This window comes from Erythrolamprus reginae, chromosome Z (assembly GCF_031021105.1).
Source record: "Erythrolamprus reginae isolate rEryReg1 chromosome Z, rEryReg1.hap1, whole genome shotgun sequence".
Taxonomy (NCBI): Eukaryota; Metazoa; Chordata; class Lepidosauria; order Squamata; family Dipsadidae; genus Erythrolamprus; species Erythrolamprus reginae.
The window spans coordinates 140,240,832-140,264,441 of record NC_091963.1 but is presented as its reverse complement, the minus strand read 5'-3'; the positions used below and the strand labels follow the sequence as shown (position 1 = coordinate 140,264,441).

General features: G+C 42.1%; 2 protein-coding genes across 6 annotated transcripts; one reads left to right on the top strand and one right to left on the bottom strand.

Moving 5' to 3' along the window:
* Positions 1–1,519: 1,519 nt before the first annotated feature.
* Positions 1,520–17,037, bottom strand: SDR39U1 (short chain dehydrogenase/reductase family 39U member 1). 3 transcript variants are annotated; one of them, XM_070727131.1, is made up of 6 exons: positions 16,669–16,772; positions 14,369–14,475; positions 11,071–11,153; positions 8,564–8,685; positions 5,914–6,057; positions 1,520–3,655 (listed from the first exon to the last, which is right to left on the bottom strand). In XM_070727131.1, exons 1-6 carry the CDS (start codon positions 16,682–16,684, stop codon positions 3,240–3,242), a joined length of 888 nt encoding a protein of 295 aa, XP_070583232.1. In that variant the 5' UTR covers positions 16,685–16,772; the 3' UTR covers positions 1,520–3,239. The 3 variants fall into 3 exon arrangements, with proteins under 3 accessions (XP_070583232.1, XP_070583234.1, XP_070583233.1); XM_070727133.1 differs by lacking the exons at positions 8,564–8,685; positions 14,369–14,475 and having other exon boundaries at positions 16,669–17,037; XM_070727132.1 differs by lacking the exons at positions 8,564–8,685; positions 16,669–16,772.
* Positions 16,732–22,652, top strand: EMC4 (ER membrane protein complex subunit 4). 3 transcript variants are annotated; one of them, XM_070727134.1, is made up of 6 exons: positions 16,732–17,109; positions 20,116–20,207; positions 20,302–20,416; positions 21,210–21,363; positions 22,001–22,161; positions 22,373–22,652. In XM_070727134.1, the coding sequence occupies exons 2-6, from the start codon at positions 20,122–20,124 to the stop codon at positions 22,406–22,408; spliced, it is 552 nt and encodes a 183-aa protein (XP_070583235.1). In that variant the 5' UTR covers positions 16,732–17,109; positions 20,116–20,121; the 3' UTR covers positions 22,409–22,652. The 3 variants fall into 3 exon arrangements, with proteins under 3 accessions (XP_070583235.1, XP_070583238.1, XP_070583237.1); XM_070727136.1 differs by lacking the exon at positions 16,732–17,109 and adding an exon at positions 17,136–17,716; XM_070727137.1 differs by lacking the exon at positions 20,302–20,416 and having other exon boundaries at positions 16,841–17,109.
* Positions 22,653–23,610: the final 958 nt, after the last annotated feature.

Here is a 23,610-nt window from a genome sequence, read left to right as displayed (position 1 = left end):
CAGGCAGTCCTCGACTTACATCAGTTCATTTAGTGGCCATTCAAAGTTACAACAGCTCTGAAAAATGTGACCTATGACCATTCTTGCACTTAAGACCATTGCAGCATCTCCATAGTCACATGATTTATATCTGGATGCTTACAACTGACTCTGATTTATGACATTTACACTGTCCTGGGATCATGTGATCCCTTCTTGCAACCCTCTGATGAGCAAAGTCAATGGGGAAGCCAGTTTCATTTAACAATCGGGTTAACTACCTTATCAATGGCAGTGATTCACTTAACAATTGTGGCAGGGAAGTTCGTAAAATGGGACAAACTCACTTAACAAAATTGCAGACTACCTGCACTATAGAACCTTAACAAGGGTGGCAAGGAAGGTCGTAAAATGGAGCGAAGCCAAACCAATGTTTTACTTAGCAACATAAATTTGGGGCCTAATTGTGGTCGTAAGCTGAGTACTACCTTTCCTTCGAGATGTTAGAAAATAAATATACAGTAGTCCCTCACCTATTGCTGGTGTTACGTTCCAGACCTGGCCGTGATAGGTGAAATCCGCGATGGGGAATTTATCGACTGATAGAACTTATTTAAGTATTTATATTGTAATTGTTTGGTAAGTTTTCATTGTTTTAAGTGTTTATAAACCCTTCCCACACAGTATTTATTTTAGATACAGTATTTCAATACAGTATTTACAATTTTAGATTATTTTTTTTAAAAAAACCCTGCCGATCGAGTTCGGCGGGCTGTTTAAATCTGCCGATCGACTTCACAACTTCTTCAAGTCAAGTTGTTCAGAAGCTGTGACTTCACATCCCACTCTCTCCAAGTGAATGCAACAGTTTCCAAAACTTTCTTATTTTGCAGCACCGTTATGGATAATTACATTGTTTTTAACTAAAGGTGGCAGAAATTGGATGAGCTCTGGTGGCGCAGTGGCTAGAATGCAGTACTGCAGGCTACTTCTGCTCTCTGCCGTCTGCCTGCAATTTGTCAGTTTGAATCTCACCTGGGCTCAAGGTTGCCTCAGCCTTCCAAGGTGGGTAAAACGAATACCCAAAATTGTTAGGAGCAAGATGCTGATTCTGCAAACCACTTGAGAGTGCTGTAAAAGCACTGTAAAGCGGTATATAAGTCTAAATGTTATTGCTACTCTGTTTCCCCAAAAGACATCCCCTGATAATAAGCCCAATCGGGCTTTTGAGTGCATGGCAATAAGGCCAAGTGCTTATTTCAAGGTTCACAAAAAATATAATACAAATTCTTATTTTTGGGGAAACATGGTATTGTTACCTTGATCTGGATCTGAGAGCTCAGAAGCTTCCTTTTAGTTGCAGGCCGGACCATCCAAAATCACCCCAGAAAGCATTTCAATGAATAAATATATTCTGTCTCTTTAGCACTGCTAAGAAAACTACATGGATATGTCCACAAGGAGCCTTAACATAATAAACCAGATAAATGCATTCAGGACATCTTGAGCACACAAGGACATCAAGAGACAAGACAGGAGATTTGATTTTGCTTAACCATGGTTTACTGAAAAATTCCACAAAGCGAAAAAAGCAAGCAATCTGCACAACGGCCTCACACATTGGGCTAATTCAAACACTGGGGTAGAAGAGAGCCTAAGTCAAGAGTAGGCCTGTGGCCTTGGGGAAAGAAAGGCTGAGAAATTACTGAGCCCAAGGAAGCTCATGGGATGAAGGATGTCCTGCCAGTTCCCCCTCTGGCAAACCCCCTTCGGCATCCTTGTCTATGGAGATTCTCAGTCATCCAGCCCATGCCTGTCCCAAAGGTGCTATTTTTTTCCAGATGGCAACTGTACTTTCTTTTTCCTTGAAGAAGTTTTGCATCTCCTCCAAGAAGTTTCTTCTGTTCTGACTAAATGGTAGAGGGTTTTTGTTCCTTGCACTCATCTGGTTCTTAGGGCTCTTTCTGAGAGTCATTGAGGCCAACCTGGAAGTTTATCTGTGCCCTCAGGGTCACCTGAATCGTGCAAATGGATGTGGAACCTTCTCGGAACTTCTGAAAGGACTGTGTTGTAAACAGGGGACAGATGATGTTGTATCCTCTCCCTCGGTTGAGAGAGGGATGTTCAATCTTAAGGTAGATGGTCTGTGACCCCTCTTTCAAACCAGCCGTCGTCTCTGTGCAGACTTTGCCATCTTCAAAAGATATCACACCATCTATCTCCTGTTTATAACATAGTCCTTTCAGCAGTCCCAAGAAGGTTCTACACCAGAGGTGTCAAACTTGTGGTGTCATGTGGTGTATCACGATTTTTCCCCCTTCGCTAAACCGGGCATGGGCATGGCCAGCACATGACGCATCTGGTTCACGGGACAGTCTTGTTCTACACCCATTTCTACTATTCAAGTGACCCTGAGGTTACAGATAAACCACCATGCTGTCTCAAAGAATCATCAGAAAGAGCACAAATGACCAGATGATTGCAAGGAATATAAGCTCCTCATCTTCAACCATTCATTCAGAACTGAAGAAGCAATGTAGAAAAGGCAATGTAAAAACAACTTTATCTCAAAATGCACAAGTTTCCGTACACTGCTTGTATGTATTGTATGATGTGTCTACTTTTTGTATGTGTTTGTTTATGTTTTTTGTTTCCAAAAATTCAATTAAAAAAAGAACCAAAGAAGCTTCTTAGGTGAAAAGTGAAACGTCTTCAAGAAAAACGAATTCTAGTTGATTTTTTTTTTTTAAAAAAAAAAGCACCTTTGGTACCATCACATCCTTGTTTTCTCTTTCCATGTCTCCTTCTGGATGACAAGCCCAGCATCTTGACCTCTAGCCCCTCCCCCCCAAATAAATACATTCAAAAATTCACCCAACATGGGAATCCACCTCTGGTATATTCTCCATTCAAAGACCAATGTGTTGTTTCACAGATACTATAACATTTTGCTGCCCATCCCGATCCTCGGTAAGTTGCGGTAAGAGAATTTCTAGAAAAAAAGATAATAAATCTACCATCCACGAAAGGAACCACCATAAACTACTCTTCTTCTCCCTTTCCACCATGAGGTTGATTTTATTCTTCGGGAACAAGCCAATCTTTTTTGAAAGAGCAACTTCCCCACTTGGAAACTCCAGTACTCAAAACAACCTACAGAATTACAAGCCAACCTACTTACAAGACTGAGCGTTGCGCCTACCCAGCAAGTATTAGACAAAACAGAGACATGTTGACATGCAGCCTCACGCCTTCTCAGGTCAATCTAAAATATCCTGGAGAGCAGAGGAAAGATCAGGAAATGCAAAGATGTAGCCGCTCTCGATAGTTCTCTTGGGGATAACCCGCTGCCCATCGAGCAGCATGGTGCTTCGCTCAGAGCCAAAAACGGCTTTCACTACAAAACCAGGCAGGGGCAAGAACGCGGGACGTTTCAGCACCGAACCCATTGCTCGGGCAAAGTCCTCACTGGTGGTGTCCACGGCGGACGGAGCCACACCATTTAAAATGCCCCTAAGGCCCTCTTTCTGCAGGGCGTGGGTCACAATTCCTGCCAAGTCGGCGACATGAATCCACGGGAAATGCTGGTGTCCCGAAGCGATGGGGCCTCCCAGTCCAAGGCGGAAAGGCCATATCATTTGGCTAATAGCGCCACCATCCTTGCCCAGGACAGCACCTTAAAGGAAACAGCGATATAATTACAGAGTTAGATTTTACATTAGGCTTCCCAGGAAGCCTATAGTGGTGTTATAATCAAGATTCTTAGAGATGTATTGATTATGACAGTAGAAAGAGGTAAACATTGTAAATAAGCATAAATATTAGCCAATATATGTACAGTACTGTAAAATAACCCTAGAGGTATAAATGTGCCAGCAGCAAAAGCGCCGAGACTGAGCTCTGGCCGTGTGGCCTGCTCTCTGCTCTCCCGCTCTGCCGGAGAGATAGCTGCGGTGCGGGAGAGCAAGGAGCAGGCCATGCGGAAAGAGCTTAGGGCCACCCGGCCTGCTCCCCGTGCCATGGCAGTAGGTCACGCGCTGGAGCAAGGCAAGGGCCAGGTGGCCCGCTCCTGGCATAGTGGGGAGGCAGAGTGGGTGGTGGGCAGGCCGCTTGCGGCTGAGCTGCCGCTCATGGTGGGATGGAACCGCCATTAGCGACGGGGCAAGTGGTGGCAGTCACTTACCTTATTTTGGCCTATTTCTGGGCCTTTTTGCTTCTTCGCATGCACAAAAAACCCTGGAAATCACACACACATGCATCCTTGCGCAAGATTCAGTTTGTGTGCATGTGCAGAAGCTGAATCCCGCGCCAGGGGCATGCACACGCTCCTGGCCCATTTCAGTAACACTGGGAATGGTGGCCTGCCCATGGCCCTAAGTAAATTTTTTCAGTGTTGTTTTAGCTTAAGCGGGCCCCATGGCTACACGATGTATGATATGTTTTCCATTTGTCTAATACTCACAATACAGGGATAGATCTGGTCCACAAGCAAAGGTTTATTGAAAAGAAATCCTGTTTGCAAAGGCAGTACCCATAAGCATCTTCCCAAAGTGGATCGAACACAAGGAGAGCAAAAGCACATTTTACAATCCATACATTTTATACTTTCTACTCAACACACTCCACACCTAATAACCCCGCTTCACACCCCCTTTATTCTGTTAAGTCATTTTCTACATTATTCTATTCTAAAGGGTCAGCATGACCATTCTCTCCATAGTCATAACTATCTCATCTTGTCCTCCAATATTTTCGCCCTGGGTGATTCCAGTGGCTTGGCCTTGAGTGTGTTCCAGGGGGAATTATCCTACGTCATTCTACTTTGTGTTACTGAATACATTCTGGGTTAGTTTACAAAAATAGTATAGCTTCTCAATATAAAACTTGTTTGTGTATTAACTATTCTTTATAAAAGAGTAACTCATTATTATTCTCCTTCAATGAGTTCATCCAGTTCACATGGCCAGGATGATCTAAGACAATATCCCCGGCTTGTATGTGATCCCATCTAGGTTGTAACAAAAGGATGCTCTTAAGGATTGGAAGTGATGGGGAAATTCACCAATCAGAATGCTATTGCACTTTTCTAAGACTGCAAAGCCAGTCAGAGACCTTTGCATCTTGCCATGATTTGTCTCTAATTCCATCAGTTTTTCATTTTGAATAGTCACTTTAAAAAAAAAAGGAAAACTGTTTTAAGTCGAGGACTAACTGTACATGATTCCAACACCACACATTATTCCAGTTGTGTCTGTGATGAATGGAAAGGGGTGCACTTGCTTCATCAGGGGTAACACAGTCAAGAACATTTATGATGAAAAGCCACAATGAATGAATCAAAAACGCCCTAATTTCGATGTAGTCTACAACAACATTCCTCCAACTTTTTGGGAACCTGGGACCGGTTTCATGGAGAAATGTTTTTCCAGGAACTGGAGGTGGCATGGTTTTGCTGATTACCTGCATACCATGGATGAGGTTTTACTTGTTTCTGTGGCCCAGTTGTTGGCATGCCACGGACCAGTGCTGGTTAGTGGACCGAGGGTTGGGAACCAGTGGTGGGTTGCTATTGTTTCGGACTAGTTTGCCTGAACTGGTGGCGGAAATTTGTCTCTGCTTGCCAAACCAGCAGCAATGGCTGGCTGGCTATACCCCCAAACCTTTGGTTGCCATTCTTGAAAGTGGCTGGCAAAGAACCATCTGTACATATGCAGAGGCTTCTGTGTATGAGCAGAGGGTCATTTCCCTGATGTGATATAGGTGAACATGTGTACAAAACAGTAGGCAGCTTCTGACATGGTGCATTTCCGGTAGGGATGTAAGTAGAACCCACCACTGTTGGGGGCCTTTGATCTACAAAAAGTGTCTTCAAAACAGAAGTTTAGAATTTGTAGTCTACAATTAAATGTTTCCACGTTGCATGTCTTGTCTTACCAGATCTCACTATCACTTGGCGAGTGGCTTCACTAGGAATTTTAGCTGCTTCCTCCCAAGAGGTCACCAAGCGAGAGAAGAAATCAAAGTCACCGCCGGGACTTTCTTCAATGTATTTGGTGGTGTGGCTGGGCCGGTAATATCCTGGAGGAAATTTAGACAGTGATTTATTATGGAACTGCACTTCATTAAATATATAATAGCTCTTGGGACAACAACTCATCTTTTAGAACTGAACTTTGGAGTACTGTATATCTATCAATTTTTAAAAGAATTTTTTTCCCCAAGAAAAGCTTCTAAAATTATTACTTAGTTAATTCAATACAGAAACTAGCTCTTGTTCAGGTTTGCAAAATATTATCTTGGCTTAATCATTATTCAGTTAAGTTTCATACTTATTCCTTTTTTAAATCCCGGATTGGAAACTTTTAACCTTCCAGATATTGGAGGTCTATAATTTGTAACAGCTCCAAAATGAGAGGTCCTTAAATGCAGAATATGGGACTCAGAGTTCATGAACATCTGTAGAACAACATTATTCTACTTTTTTTGAACAACCCTGCAATCCCTTGCTTTGGGTTGGGATCAGGTCGACTGATTTGGAGCTGAGAGTTTATTGACCGGATGCCCTTCCTGACACCTGTGCGGAGTTCACAGCAGATGATTATGCATTGTGGCCAAAGAAAGAGATATCTGACATTATCTAGAATCAAACTCATAACTTCCTGATTATGAAGCAAGAGCTCTACCTCTAGGCCACTATACCTTTGATGCACCTGACACACTAAAAGCTTGTTTGCTTAATCACATTTTTATTCAACAAACCACTGTTGATAGGTTCTGAACCTCCCACAGCCCAAATCATGACTGTAATGGCTGAATTCACTGAGCCACCATCTACTTCAAATCACTTTAGCAAAGTTTTGGCTTTTCTACCTCAATGGCACTCTTCACTCTCAGATGCCATCTTTTGTAAGCTACGCCAATCCCCAATTAGCCCTAAACCCCAAGGGAAAAGAAATGCATCAATTTCAAGCAGACCCTAGTACAGTGTTTGTCAACCATATCAATTTCAAGGTATAGACTTCAATATCCAGAATTCCTCATCCAGCCATGCTGTCTGAGGAATTCTGGGAATTGAAGTCCATACATCGTAAATGTTGACAAGCTTGACAAAACTTGTCAGTACTCTTTCACAATAACATCCATTCTGACTGGTTTTATGATTCTTGGTATAGATACATACATTTTGTCAGTTGCTATATATCACGTATGACTCTGTAAACCGCTTAGCGAGGGCTGTAAAGTACTATGAAGCGGTATATAAATCTAAGTGCTATTGCTATAAACGAAATTGCTGCCAACAGTAGTCAGTACAGGTAGTCCTCAACTTACAGCAATCCACTTAGTGACTATTCAAAACTGGTGAAATTCAAAACATTTTTCCTTACTGATTCTGCAAGTGTTTTAGCTAGTTAAAAACGCTAAAGAAAAGATTTCAAAAAATTCCAACAATCAGCTGTGACAATCAGCTGGGCCCCACAATCCTCAAAACCTTTTCTTTAAAAAAAAATTAAAGCATTTTTACTACCTATTCCCCAGAACCTGTAGTAAAATGCTTTTAAAAAGTTTTTTTTAAAGGTTATGACGATCACATGGTAAAATTAATTGTCACAGATGATTGTTGGAATCCTCTTTTCCCTTTTTGAACCATTTTCAAACTACTGGTTCAGGCAAACCAGTAGCATTTTTATTACTGGTTCGGGTGAATGGGCCTGAAACGGTAGCATTTCGCCCTTGGTTCAAAGTTACAACGGCACTGGTTTTTCACACATATGACCATTCCAGCTTTCACAGGGTCACGTGATTTACAATGGATGCTTGACAACTAACTCACATTTATGACAGTTGCAACCTACGTTATTTGCGACCTTCTTGACAAGGAAAGTCAAGGGGGAAAGCCAGATTTACTTTGAAAGCATGTTAATTAATTTAACAACTGCAGCAATTCGCTTAACAAATGTGGCAAGAAAGGTTGTAATGTGGGGAAAAACGTCTCACATACATTTTGGGCTCAACTGTGGCAGTAAGCTGAGGACTACCTGTACTTCACACAAATTAGTTTAAAAGTACTGTAGTTTCCATCAAGGCTGAGGGATTAATTCAGTTCCCAAAACTCTTTTTCCTATTACAGGTAATCTTCGACTTATTACAGTTCATTTCACCACCGTTTGAAGTTACGACGGCACTGGAAAAAGTGACTTATGAACGTTTTTCACACTTACGACCGTTGCGGCATCCCCATGGTCACATGATCCAGATTCGAGATGCTCGGCAACTGACTCATATTTATGACGGTTGCTGTGTCCCTGGGTCACGACCTTCTGACAAGCATAGTCAACGAGGAAGCGAGATTCACCTAGCAACTGCACTACTAACTTAACAATGGCAGCGATTCACTTAACAACTGTGGTGAGAAAGGTGACCAAAGCAAGGCAAAGCTCACTCAAGGATTGTCTCCCTTAGTGACAGGAATTTTGGACTCCCTTGGGTATGGTCGTATGTTGAGGACTACCTGTGCTTACACTCAATATTTACGTACACCTAAAGGAGGGATAGTAAAATTACATTATAAGACTGTGATTAATACCTATGCCGGTGACAAGGACCCAGGCCTGAGGTGGGTGTTCAGCATCTCTGATGGCTTTCGCCAAGGACTTTGTGGTGTCTACTCGGCTGGAAATGACCTCCTGACGGAAGGCATCATTCCACCTGCAGAAGGCCCCCCCCAAAGACATCAGTCTTTCAAAGTTAACTTTAATCCTTTCACTAACATTGCCTGTTTTCACAACTTTAAAGTCTGCTGAGTGTTCCATCCATATAAAAAAACAACCTCTATGTTTCTAGCAAAACCCGTCTGAATGCCTTGCGTGAACTCGCTTGTTCTCTCTGCGTAGAATGTCAGGAAGAAAGAAACGCCTTTGCTTTCCTGCAAGTAAATAACAATCCATCAAGATGGACAGAGGCACCTTAACTAAGGACAAATAACTTTTAATCCTATTACGAATCCTCTAACAGTTCAGAAGGGTTAAGTAGGTGATGACGTGCAGCTTGTGGGGCGAATCCTCCTTGCAATACACAGGATCCGTTTCATTTTATATTTCCCCTTTCAACGAAATATTGAAAAGAAATTATGAAAATGGGACTTTGGGTCCTAGGTATTATTTTTGTAGGCAGGGAAGCAGAACTAGGCTAAATCTGAGGGGGGTGGGGGTGGGGGTGGAGAAATTGGCAATCAAAAAATAAATCTGAAAACGGCCACACTAGGTCAGGATCCACAGATTTTTTAAAAAAAATCTTCCCACAAATACATAATAAGAACAGAGGTCTTCAAACTAAACTTTGAGATCTGTGGACTTCAACTGCCAGAATTCTCCAGTCAGCATGGTCGGTTAAGACAGTGTTTCCCAACCTTGGCAACTTGAAGATATTTGGACTTCAATTCCCAGAATTCCCCAGCCAGCGAATGCTGGCTGGGGAATTTTGGGAGTTGAAGTCCAGATATCTTCAAGTTGCCAAGGTTGGGAAACACTGGGTTAAGAAATGCTGGGAGCTGATGTCCATGAGTCTTAGATTTGCCAAATTTGAACAGCCCTTTTCTAGTGCATCCCTCAGTAAGACCATAGCTGGACAACAGCTTAGAATACTTTTGACTGCTGCATTTTACCAACTTCCCTTTTTTCTTTGCCTGTGGCCCGAACAATCAACAGGCAGTCCACCTTGTGCATCCAAATGCAAATATAACAAGAGAGGAAAGCAGAAATGAGCAGACACATACGTGCTAGTCGTTTCTGACTCTAGGGGGCGGTGCTCATCTCCGTTTCTAATCCGAAAACCCAGCGCTGTCTGATGACGATTCTGTGGTCAAGTGGCCGGCATGACTAAATGCTGAAGGCACACGGAATGCTGTTACCATTCCACCAACGATGGTCCCTATATAATGTTTGCTAAAACCACAGGTGATAATGGAAGGAATTCCAGAAGCCAGGCTCCACGTGTTTTCCTAGGTTTTTAAGTTCTTCTCCATGATCCAATTGTCCATACCGAATTAATGTCTTCAAGAAACTTTCAATACACAAACCTGCCTATGCCCTATCAAGAGGATGCACACACCTGAAGCCTCAGGGCTTCACACAGCACCTCAAATTTTGACTGTAATCATGCAAAGCTCTTCCTCGTATGGTCACTGAATTTTAACAATTAAGTTGAAAGAGTGGGGTGTTGTTAAGAAATATGAGAGAAAGTTAGGATAAACGTTCTCAACTTTTGAATCAAATAAAATCTAGTTCTTCTCTGAGCTCAGGAATTCCCACCTCCCTAGTGTAGGGATTGGGATTGGTTGGGATAGGAATAGGGATGGGAAGGAGTGGAGTGGAATCAAATAGAATGGAGTGGGATGGGGTAGGGTTGAGATATCTATCTATCTATCTATCTATCTATCTATCTATCTATCTATCTATCTATCTATCTATCTATCTATCTATCTATCTATCAGATTTGTATGCCGCCCCTCTCCGCAGACTCGGGGCGGCTCACAGCAATGTAGATTTGTTACATTGATACAATGTAACAAATCTAATATTTAATTAATTTATAAAACCCCAATTTAGAAACCAATCATACATACTAGAGATAGGAGAGAATAGGATAGGATAGAATATATGGAGGGGAGGGGAATAGGATAGGATGGGATAGGATAGGCTAAATGGAGTGGAATAGAAACTAGAATAGAAAATAGAATTGAACAGAAAAAAAGAAAATAGAAAATAGAATAGAATATAGAGAGAATAGAACGGAACAGAACAAGTGGAGTGGAGTGAAAGGGAAGAGAAGAGATGGAATGGAGTAGGATAGGATGGGATGGGACAGGACAGAATTATTCTTAAAGCAAGACTTCTTGGAATTGGAATAGGAATGGAAATTATAAAACAAAATACAACAAAATAATTCTGGAGGCAAGACTTCTTCTTGCAAAGGCACTTGTCAATTCTGCTTAACTTGTGTACTTCTAAGCACAACTGAGGAAAAAGTCAGTGAATGTGAGGAAACCATATTCATGTCCTGCAAGTGACCTTGTCCAAAATTATTGAGACTTACCTCTGAAGAGGATTGAGGACATTTACTCCAGCCAGGTTGACCACTCCTTCACAGGAAGGGAGGCCTACACGGGAGAGTTCCTCCTAGAAATGAAAACACAAACTCAGGATTTGTCAGGGTTTTTTTTTCTCTCTTCACATTTTACTATATTCCCTACAATTGACAGATGAAAAAGCTGCAGGATATACAACAGTATTAGCAATATACAGCAACATCAAATCAATTATTGATGAAGGAACAAGAAGAAAATATTATAGACAGAACAACTTTTCAAATATGAAAAAAGGCTTCCCTTTTGCTCATTTGCACAAAATAAAAATCCTAAACCTAATCTAAATCTGATAAGCAAATGTACTGTGACAGACTTCCCAGATAAACCAGACAGGAAAAACAATTATATGAGCTAATTATACTTTACTGTACATCTACGTGAGTAACATTGTGGCCTAGTGGTGAACCCACCTGCCTCCCACTCAGAAGATTGAGAGTTCAAGCCCTGATAGCAGCAGATAACCTAGATAAAAATATCTGCTATAAACGGTCACCCAACTCTACCCCTGAATTATGGGATTACAAGATCATAAAAGGGGAATTTATTAATAGAATCTTGCAAGTCTGAAGGTACAAATCTCTAGCCAACACTTTTAAAACTGTTTGATCCATTAAGATGGTTCTTTCCTAAGTGCCTTTCTTACCTGGTTGTTTTCTAGGCAATATCTCTTTCCATCCCTCAAGGTTGTCCTCACATACCATTACACATATCAACAAACCTTTGCTACAAATGATATGTACTGTATTTTTAGGAGTATAAGACACACTAGAGTATAAGATGCATGTTAGTTTTGTGGAAGGAAAATAGGGGGGGTGGGGGGAATCTACCTATCAGGTATTCATCTGCCTAGCGACCTTAGTCTGGTCAGTTTCAGCATTTTTATCCCCAGATTAGGGCTGAAAAGAAATCTTCTTCACAGGGGGTACCAATGAAAACAAGCCTGCGAAGACTTAGAGCTGGAAAAAACTTTTTCAGAAGGAGTAACAATGAAAAGAAGCTTGCAAGCCAGGAAGAGCCAGAAAGTTTGTTATCACCTTGTTTGGGCTAAAAAAAAAAGCTTTGAAAAAACTTAAGACCGTGTACCCAAATTTTCAGCCTCTTTTGAGGGGGGGGGGAGTGCATTTTATACTCCAAAATATATGGTAATTTATCCTTCTAGGGTCATAGAATGATTACTTTTGCTAACACTCTATGTATGGTTGAAAAGTATTCCTTTCAACTTTATCCTCTAATACTCAGGGCAGAACTCGAAAGAAACTAGACAGAAAACATTATCTCAGTTGTCCAAAACATGCATGCAATTTTTTGTTGTTGTATTAAGCTGATTTTCAGGTTAGAAATCAATAGCCTCACATTTAAAAGAACTCCCCAGTGGTTGACAAATGTTAATTGATAAAGGCAATCAATAATCTATTTTACATGTCATTTTACATGTTCTTTAGAGCAGAAGTCCCCAACCTTTCTGGGTTGGCAGCCTGTAGCAGGGGGAAGGGGGGAAAGGAGATGATTTCGTAGGAGGGGCAAGAATGTGTGTATGCATGTGTGCTCACACACTTGTGATGTTCATGGCAGCGCTTGTACGAATGGGAACATGAGTTCCTGCGATGAGGCTGGTGTGAGTGGGGCTGCGGGCTCCTGCAACAAAGCTCATGCAAGTGGGGCCATGGGCACTTGCAATGAGGCTTGTGAATGGGGTCACGGGAGCTTGAATGAGACTTGTGCACATGGGCATGTGCAACGGCCAGCCACTCCGGTGGACCTGTAGTGATTAGCTGATGGCCCAATAGTGGGCTGCGGCTCACAGAATGGGGATCGCTGCTTTAGAATCCTTGTGATTTCTACCATCCAGAGACTGCCACATGAATCCCAGCGACTGCTTAGGTTCCAGAGTCAGCCTTCTACTGGTCCCGTCAACTAGACAATGTCACTTGGCGGAACCTGGGGAAGAGCCTTCTCTGTGGGGGGGCCGTCCCTCTGGAATCAACTCTACAGACTCATCTATGCTGCCAAGCCTAGGGTCATTAGATTCTACACCCTGGCCAATGAATGTATAGTGGATTTATTTGAATGGGTACGTGCGCATGTTAATAGGTCTTTTAGTTTTTTTAAATGTAATTCTTAATTTTAATTTTGATTATTATATCTTGAGTCTTCCAAGAGGGGCGGCATATAAATTTAACAAATAATAATAAATAAATAATAATAAATCAATTCTCACGCTACACTATTTTAGAGACTTAATTATTATCTATGGGTAGTCCTCAACTTATTACCGTAAACTGAGCGTAAAGTTTCTGTTGCTAAGCAAGACAGCTGTTAAGTGACTTTGGCTCCATTTATGACCTTTCTTGCCATAGTTGCTAAGTGAATTACTGCAGTTGTTAGTAACACATCTGTTTTTTTGAATTTGGCTTCCCCATTGGCTTTGCTTGTCAGAAGGTCGCAAAAGGGATCATATAATCCTGGGACGCTGCAACAATCATAAATATGAGTCAGTTGCCAAGCATCTGAATTTTGATCGCATGCCACTGCTCCAAGTGGCATAAAAGATCCTAAAAATGGCCATAAGTCACTATTTACAATGCCGTTGTAACTCGAACATTTACTAAACGAACTGTGGTAGGTTGAGGACTACCTATATACCTTTCAATCACAAATGGCTCATGCATTCTGTATAATTATCTTTGCTGTCTCCATCGACCACAAATGAGTTCCCAAATAAGCCATTCTGCTGGTTTATTTGCTGTCAGGGCTCTAGTCCTCCTGAAAGCATGCCCAAGAATATCCTTTGGTATATTTTTTTAAAATTGAAAATTTATAGAATCCAATATTATGTGGATTCTATAAACGTTATCGATTTCTGCATCCATATCATCTTCATCTCATTCAAACAAGTTTATTAAAACTTGAAGAGTCTTTTCTCTGGGGTCTTCTCGAGAATTGCTCTAAAACTCAAAAATTATTTTCTCTCTATTCCAATAATACCAAAATGTCCAAGTCTTTCTTCATGGCCTTGTTCATCATTTCTGTTTTACTTTCTAAAATTTTCATTTTGGCCTTAATTCATCTAATTTCTCCCATAAGCTCCTACAGATTCTTCAGGGTTTTTTTGTCACTTCCTCTTCTTCTATAGAAACCTTTCTTCCCTTGTCACTTCAGAAGAAATTAAACTGCAACTGTCCAATCGGAATGCATTTAAGCATTATCCTTCTAAATTTTAGCCTGCTTTAAGCTCCTGCTCCTTACCCAGGTTAACCGGTTCTTTCCAGGTTGACGAGAAATAAGGGTGACTTCATGGCCTTGGCTCCTTAGCATCCGGCTTACGTTCCGGCCAATAAATCCAGTCCCGCCACCTAAATTATATTCAGAAATAGAGGATGGAATTCAGAAGTAGAGGATGGGCCCTTTCCTCCCTTGTAAGCCACGCAACCTGCATTGCTCTCTTCTCTGTTCTTCCTGCTGTGCCATAAGATGAGGAGGGGGTGGGCCTTGATCTTTATCTTAATGCCCTCTCCCTTGTTCTGCTTCTCTCCTGCTCTGCCCACCCTGACTTTGCCCTTCCACAGTTTCCTCCATAGCCAACAGGAGCCAATCTGCCCCATTCTCTATCATCTGTTGGTCTTCCCTCTCGAGGAGGACATGACACCATGCTCTAAGATTCTATGCTATAAGTTCTGCTGGAAAAAGGTGCACCATTTAAGTTTCCTTGGCTAATACTGAAAATTCCAATCTAACCTTTCAAATTCCCCTCCCTCAAATCAATGTGACTATACTAAATTTATTCCATTTTATTTTTATTTTTATAGATGACTCATATCTCATGCTCCTTCCTTTCCCAATTTTCTCCTCAGTTACAACCCTTTTTGAGGTGGATTGGTTGAGAGAGAGGGACTGGCCCAAAGTCACCCAGCTGGCTTTCACACCTAAAAGTGAGATTGAAACTGAAAATTTCTGGTGTCACCACTACACCAAACAGCCTTAAATTTTGTTTAATTGTAGTTCATTAAAGCCTCTGATAACATTAGAATTATTAAGGAAATTGGCTCTTTCCTAACATCTGAATATTCCATTCAATAAACACAAACAGCTTCCTTAAGAACACACAAAGCAAATAAAAAGTTGGAAGAAATTGTTTGCATCCTCCACCAAAAAATAAAAAAGGAAAGGAAATCTTCTATTGGGGAAAGAAATTCAATTTCTATAGTCAACCATCTCAGTCAAAGGCTGTGGGCAGCTTATAATTCAAATAAATCTGCAACAATTAAAATTTAACTGTAATATATTTTAATTTAAAAAAATAATTTTAAAGGAAAGCTATAAAAACAATAGAAACGTCCAAATAAATATACATATGTATATAAATAAACATAGCATCTGACATATTTGGCCAAAGCATCTTTGGGTCAATCACAATGTAAATGACTGAGAACCTCCATAGACATTCCTAAAATTAAAACAACTGTATCAGTAACATCTGAAGTCACAGAGCTAGTCATGGTTTTCTTTGTCACACCTCCACATATCCCAATCAGTATTATGGTTTATTGGACTAACCAACAGGAGACAGAGAGAGATTGATTCCTCCCTGAGAGGAAAAGAAAAGCAGAAAATGATATTTTTAACAGATTTGGATTCTCAGAGGAAGGAAGGGCAAAGTCAGGCAATGCGTTATTAGAGAGCTAATTTGTGGTATTGGTATTAAAACATCAGGCTACAAAAAAAAGACATCAGAAATCCTAGATCTGCCTTAGCACAAAGTCCATGTCTTGGACTAACCCCTTTCTGGCAGCTCTAGGAAGGAGGTAAAAAGGGTGATTTTGAGTGACTATGAGAATAGAATAGAATTTTATTGGCCAAGTGTGATTGGACACATAAGGAATTTGTTTTGGTGCATATGCTCTCAGCGTACATAAAAGAAAAGATAAGAGTTTTACATTTTGAGTGAAAAATGGAAAAAAAAAACCACTGCCAAGAAAGATGCAGAGATTCACCCAAGTGGTTGCTAGCAGCCAACTCTGACTAGAGGACACAACATTATAAAAAAAGGAGCATTATTGGTGGAGCGCTCCTGTCTTTTTTCTGCAAAGAAAACGATTAAGAAAGAAACCCACACTCGCCTTTACTAGATACATACCCCAACCTTACTGAAGGCAGCATCCCTAGCAAGGAAGCAGGTTGGGGAGAGAAAGAGAGAGGGCACCTGTCCCAAACTGAATGAAGGTCACCATGAACTTCCCCAAGTCCTCATGCAATCACTAGAGGAAAATGAAGGAGACCAAATCCTTCAACTCCTCGGAATGGACCTTCCACCCACCACCTCGCCCGGTTCCTCAAAAGAGGCATCTCACGTTCACTCTTTGCACCCATCCCTCCTGTCAATCGCAGTTCAAGGGGGCGCTAATCCAGCCAAGAACTGCAAATTGCAAATGCTAAGGGGTGAAAAATAGGGGGGGGGGTAGTGCCACCCCGTAGCAAAGAAAACAGCCGTTGCTCCCTTTGCAAAGGGGCGCCCGTCGGTTCTTAAAGCGAAAGCGACCACCACTCACCGATTAAGACTCTCATGGTTTAAAGCGAATCCGGACGCATGCGTAGGAAGCCTCCGAATCAAAGAGAGAGAGTGCGAGTGAGAGAGAGAGCGAGAGGGAGAGAGAGGGAAGGAGGGAGGAGACGAAAGTGAGGCACAGAGCGGCCTTCCGGGAGAATCCGCAGAGCATAGCCGGAAATGAACTGAGAAGACAGCCGTATCCCTCTCGCGTTTTAATTCTCTCTGACGAAGCTCTTTCAGCGGGAGAAGTTGGAGCACAGGAGAGTTTAGCCCTGAAGAGGTGACCGTAACAATTCAGAAACGGACTTCATTATTTTTTCTCCATAGGAAGAAAGCGAGAGGGGAAACGGAGCGTGCTCGTCACGTCATCAGAGGTCGCCCTTGTGGCCCGGAGCCAAACAGGAAGTGACGAAACGCAGGAAGACAGCTGCTGAAGCGAAAAGTGAGTGTAGATCTGGCGCTTTTTTCGGGGGCTTTGGGGGTGGACTACAATTCCCAGGGTTCCCGGCCTTGCTTTAGGGTTAGGGCTTTGGTGTGATTTAGAAGCGAGGGGAGAAATGTCCTTCCTGATTTAAATCAGGCCTCCCAAAAAGGCTGAAGTTGCCGCCTCTCTCGCACAGCCTTCCTCCGCTTGGCACTTTTCAAGGACTACAACTAACCAAAGGTCCAAACATGATTTTTTCCCCCCAAGAGGCAACTGGACTTTCTGGTTTTTCTTTGAAGACCTTTTGTTGCTCATCTAAGAAGCTTCTTCAGCTCTGACTGGATAGTGGGGATTGGAAGGACTTATATTCCTTGCAGACAAGCTAGTAATTTTAAAAATCATTTTAAAAAGAATGCAAATGACCAGCTGTCTGCAAGGAGTATATATATCCTTCCATTCCCTACCTTCCAGTCAGAGCTGAAGAATTGGATGAGAAGTGAAGTGCAGTTGCTTTTTGAAAAAAAGCACCTTTGGGACAACAGTGACCTGGATGACAGTGAATCTCCATGCGCCTTCAGGGACTATAGCTTCCAGACTTTCCAGCCAGGACAACCAGTGACAATGGGTAGGGATCCTAGGTGCTGTAGATTCCATACACAGTTTGGAGGGGGGGATTTATGGGCATGCATTTCCAGGACTACAGGATCATAATAAAGTTTTTTTTAATTGCGAAGGCAAATCATGTCTTACTAACTTGTTAGAATTCTTTGAGGGTGTAAATAAACACATAGATAAAGGGACCCAGTTGATATTGTATATCTTGACTTTCAAAAGGCTTTTGACAAAGCCCTTTACCTAAGGCTCCTAAAAAAGCTCTTCAGCCATGGAATTAGAGGACAGGTTTTGCCCTGGATTGGTAACTGGCTAAGTTGTAGGAAGCAAAGGGTGGCAATAAATGGATAATTCTTTGGATGGAAAGAAGTGAGAAATGGTGTACCCCAAGGTTCAGTTTTGATCTAGATGTAGAAGTAAATAGTGAGGTAGCAAAGTTTGCTGATGACACTAAATTGTTCTGGGTAGTGAAAAGTGAAACTGATTGTCGGGAGCTCCAGAAGGATCTCTCGAAATTGAGTGAGTGGGCAACAAAGTGGCAAATGCATTTTAACCTAAGCAAATGCAAAGTTATGCATATCGGGGCAAAGAACCCTAATTATACCTACCAACTGATGGGGGTCAAGCTTTTTGAGACAACCCAAGAAAGGTATCTTGGGGTTTTGGTGGACAGCTCAATGAAGATGTCAACCCAGTGTGCAGCAGCAGTAAAAAAAAAAATTCCATGCTTGGCATGATTAAGAAGGGAATCGAAAATAAGTCAATAAGTATTGTATTGCCTCTTTACAAATCGATGGTGAGACTACACTTGGAATACCGTGTACAGTTCTGGTCACTGCACCTCAAGAAGGATGTAATGGAACTGGAAAAGGTACAAAAAAAAGGCAACAAGAATGATCAAAGAAATGGACTATCTCCCTTATGAAACCAGGTTGCAATGCCTTGGTCTCTTCAGCATTGAAAGACAGCATTTAAGGGGTGACTTGATCGAAGTGTATAAAATCATGCATGGGATAGAAAAGGTGGATAGAGAAAAATTCTTTAACACACAATACTAGTACGAGTGGGCACTCCCTAAAGCTCATAGGTAAGAAAGTGAGGACAAATCAAGGGAAATATTTCTTCACCCAGAGGGTCGTTGGTTTATGGAATTCACTTCCAGAAGAGGTCGTGACAGCTGTCAGCCTGGATAGCTTCAGGGCAGGATTAGGCAGATTCATGGATGCCAAGTGTATCGGTAGTTATTGAAATGGATGTCCAAGTGCTGCCTCTATGTTGGTTGAGGCAGGCAGGATTTCCTTGAGTACCATTTGTTGGGGGTCAAGGGAAAGAGAGGGTTTTGCCTTCTCTTTCTGCTCATGATCCCCATGTACAATTGGTGACACAGAATGCTGGACTTGATGGGCTTTGGTCTGATTCAGCATGGCTCTTATATGTTCTTAAAATTAGTTATGGGGTGATAATTTGCTCTTCAGGGGGTGCCTCCCCCACTCCACATTGGGGATGTAGTAGAATGGCTTCTGTCCAGAAATTGTGGGTGCTACAACTCTGGAGGTTTTTAAGAAGATATCAGACAACCATTTGTCTGAAATGGTCTAGGGCAGTGATGGCGAACCTATGGTACGGGTGCCATAGGTGGCAGCCGGAGCCATATCTGCCAGCACACAAGCCGTTGTCCTAGCTCAGCTCCAGCATGCATGTGCGCATTAGCCAGCTGATTTTCGGCTTCCACTGAGGCTCTAGAAGGGCATTTTCAGCTTCCGGAGAGCCTCCGGGCAGATGGGGGAGGGCGTTTTTACCCACCCCAGGCTCCAGGGAAGTCTCTGGGGAGGGTGAAAAATAGGCCTACCAGGCCCATCAGAAGTTGGGAAATGGGCTGTTTCTGGCTTCCAGAGGGCCTCAGGGAGGCAGGGGAGGCAATTTTCACCCTCTCCAGACCTTAATGGGTGTTCACACTTGTGTAGGTGCGAGTGTTTGCATGCACTTTTGGCACCTGAGGGAAAAAAGGTTCGCCATCACTGGTCTAGGATTCCTTGTCTGAGCATGGGGTTGGACTAAAACACCACAAAGGTCCCTTCCAAATTTGATATTCTGGGGAAGGTGATTACCTGTTGGTTTAGAGAAAATATTGGTGATACTGCTATACACAAGAGTTTGTTTGAACTGACAGCTGCTTGGATGATTTGGTAATCATAAAATCGAGCTTCCTAGGCCTGGTTCCAAGGTTTCATTGCAATGTTAGCCTTCTGGCTAGAGATGTTGTTATACCTGTTGAATTGAATGGAGGCAATGATGCAAGAGCTTGTGATTTCTTCAGGATTCTGGGACATATGGTCAAAAGGGTCAGGCTGCTCACTTCCTTAAAATTTAATTGAGGATCTTATTTGGAGTGTGCATTACCTCTTTTTACAGGCAACAATGAGCACCGGAGGGGGACTGGTGACCAATCGTGGAAGACGTTTCAAATGGGCCATTGAATTGAGTGGTCCAGGCAGTGGTAGTAGGTAAGTACCTAGGAAGAGACTTGTGTCTCTCTACATAAGCAATCTTAAATGTTGGGCATGTGCATTTGGATGAGGGGTTTCTTTTCTTTGCCAGAGGCCGAAGTGACCGTGGCAGCAGCCAAGGGGACACTCTCTACCCCATAGGCTATTCAGATAAGCAGGTGCCGGACACAAGTGTTCAGGAGACAGATCGCATACTGGTTGAAAAGGTAATGTCCTGGAGAGGAAGAACTGATTTTAAAAAATGCTGTAGCTGTTCAAAATATGGAACTAGACTATATGTTGTTGCTAGTTGCAAAGTCATGTCCGACCCATCGCAACTCCATGGAGAACGTTTCTCCAGGCCTTCCTGTCCTCTATCATCCTCTGGAGTCCATTTAAGCTCATGCCTATTGCTTCAGTGACTCCATTCAGCCACCTCGTTCTGTTGTCCCCTTCTTTTGCTCTCAATGTTCCAGCATTAGACTCTTCTTCAGTGAGTCCTTCCTTCTCATTAGATAGCCAAAGCATTTAAGTTCCATCTTCAGGATCTGGCTTTCTAAAGAACGATCATGGTTGATCTCCTCTAGGACTGGTTTGATCACCTGCAGTCCAAGGGGCTTGCAGCAGTCTTCTCCAGCACCATTATCCAAAGGCCTCAATACTTTGCCGCTCAGGCTTCCTTATGGTCCACCTTTCATAGTCATACATTGCAACTGGGAAAACATAGCCTTGACTATATGCATTTTTGTTGGCAAGGTGATGTCTGCTTTTTATTATGCTGTCTAGATTTGCCATAGCTTTCCTCTCTAGAAGTAAGCATCTCTTAATATCTTGACCGCAGTCCCCATCTGCGGTGATCTTGGAGCCCAGGAAAATAAAATCTGTCACTACCTCCATTTATTCCCCATCTATTTGCCAGGAATTGGGAGAGCCAGATGCCATGATTTTAGTTTTCTTAATGTTGAGACTATATAGACTTCGCTTATTGAATTCTATTTTTTTCCTCCTTAAATGTTATAGCGCTGCTGGGATATTGCTCTTGGTCCCTTGAAGCAAATCCCTATGAACCTATTCATCATGTACATGGCAGGGAATACAATCTCTATCTTCCCCACTATGATGGTCTGTATGATGGCCTGGAGGCCCATCCAAGCACTAATGTCCGTCTCTGCTAGTAAGTCTCTTTGTATTACCATCCAAAGCCTTCTTTTATCCCATGTCCATTTTCTACTTTGTGGGACTGTTATTCCAATTTTTTGGGGGTGGGGAGGGGGGATGTAATTGTCTTGATGTGATTCAAAATACAATTTGAACAATTTTCCAAACAGGATACATGCAAGTGCTTTCTCTTCTTTAAAATGGGAATACAGGATCTCTGTTGAGTGGGCAGTTTACATATGGTACAAATACGTAAATAATGCATTATGTTATATTATAAACCAAGGCAGTCAGGAACATGTGAAGGAGGAATATTTGCTAGCTGGATTTGGAACATTTATTCTAGAGGCTTATAAGAAAAAGAGGATTGCTAGGGGCAGAGAGATCCCTCTGATTAAGATCCATATCCAGATTTGTGCTTGGCTTCAGGGTTGCCCTTAGGACAAAGCACGAAGTTTGCAAAGCAGCTTAATCTCCAATTTTAATAACAGATTCCCAAATCTCTTGCTTAACCTAATTTCTGGAAAGATGATTCAATTGGCAGCCACAGCCCCAATCAGGTTTTTCTCTCCAGCACTGTCAGCCAGACTGTGTGCTCTCTAGCATTTCACGTCCACAGTGGTAGCTTAATTTCTTTTCTATTGTCCTCACAGCCTTCAAGTTACTTGAAAGCTCAAGTCAGAAGCTTCTTCAGGGACTGGTATATTTAATTGGCAACCTGTTAGGATTGGCCTTGGCAGTTTACAAGTGTCAGTCAATGGGGCTACTGCCAACTCATGCTTCTGATTGGCTGGCTTTTATTGAACCACCAGAGGTAAGTGTGAAGAGCATGAAGAATTATCCTCCTACCCCTCCCTTGGATCATCTCCTATTAGATGAGTTTTAGGAACCCTGATCTAGTCCAAGAGTTTTTAATATTCTCTTGCTTAGTCTCTGTTTACATTTTTAATCTCTGTTTGTCCTGTTTAAGAGAAACTTAATTTTCAAAATGCTGACTTGTGGTTTATTTTCTGTCTTCTGCCTAGCGTATGGAGTACACAGGTGGGGGTCTAATCTTATGACCTGACCCATTTCCAGAAATCAACTGCTGCTCTAAGTGCTATTGTGAATTATTCTTCCTTCTGTTGACTCCAAAACATGTTGGATTTTAATTGTATGTTGCTGCTTTTTAGATCTGTAGGAAGCATTTACAGAATGTTATTCAGAACAGAAAGGACCGGTGTGCTTTGGAAGATTTTTAGCAAAAGATTTGCCTTGGTAAATTTTCCCTCGGTTAAAATAAAAATACAAAAATTAACTTTTAAATGTGTATATCGCTTCACTGAAGTTCACAGAGAATCCAATTTTCTATCATATGTCCATAATACTAGAAGTACACAGCATTACAAAATGACGACCCAGGTTACATAATGAGCACTTCGCCTAATTTAAAAAGTATGTAGAAAGAGGTGAACCCAGGAAGGCATCTGTAGCAATCTATTGTCAAAGCTAAGAATTCTAAGCTAAATGCATGCATAGTCTTGACTTGTATGTAAGATTAATTCATAGGTGATTCTAAATCTTGATAAAATTTGGATTTTATCATTCTAAAACCACCTGAGATGTGTATAGGCATGTGCTCTACGACCTCTTGTGGGAAAGATAAAGTTGGAATATTTTATAGGATTCTAATTGTTTATCAATTATGTATGAGCATCAAAGGAAAATTGTAAAAGCTTCATGGAGAACAATGGGACAGCGTGGTGAGTCAACAGTAAAGACATTGGGCTCCTTGGTTGAAAAATGGCAGCCCAGGTTCGAGACCCAAGAGACAACATAAGCTCCTGTCTCCATCCTAGGTTCTGCCAACCTAGCTGATTGAAAGCACATAAATGGAGTAAATAAATAGGTACCATTTCACTGGGTCAATGACCTTGAAATGGAGATAAGCACCACGGGCGAACCGTTTTTTCCTCAGGTGCCGAAAGAGTGTATGTGCGTGCTATAGTTCATGCACAAGTGCCAACACCTGTAATTCAATGCCTGAGGAGTGTGGAAACAGCTTCCCCACCCCCCAAGGCTCTCTAGAGGCCGGAAACAGCCTGTTTCCCAAGTTCTGGTGGGCCCAGTAGGCTCATGTTTTGCCTGCCCTAGGCTCCAAAGGCTTCCCTGTAGCCAGGGAAGGGTAAAAATGATCTCCCCCATCCCCCCCAGAGACTCTCTGGAAGCTAAAAACACCCTCCATGCGAGCCAAAAATCAACTGGCCGGCACACACATGCACGT

Coding starts and splice junctions, on each gene's coding strand:
- EMC4 (XM_070727134.1), top strand. CDS start 20,122: ATGAGCACCGGAGGGGGACTGGTGACCAATCGTGGAAGACGTTTCAAA. Junction 21,364..22,000: donor ACTAATGTCCGTCTCTGCTA/GTAAGTCTCTTT, acceptor TTGTCCTCACAG/CCTTCAAGTTACTTGAAAGC. Junction 22,162..22,372: donor CTTTTATTGAACCACCAGAG/GTAAGTGTGAAG, acceptor TCTTCTGCCTAG/CGTATGGAGTACACAGGTGG.
- SDR39U1 (XM_070727131.1), bottom strand. Junction 6,058..8,563: donor GGTCCTTGTCACCGGCATAG/GTATTAATCACA, acceptor AATTTCCTCCAG/GATATTACCGGCCCAGCCAC. Junction 3,656..5,913: donor CCAAGTGATAGTGAGATCTG/GTAAGACAAGAC, acceptor GTTTCCTTTAAG/GTGCTGTCCTGGGCAAGGAT.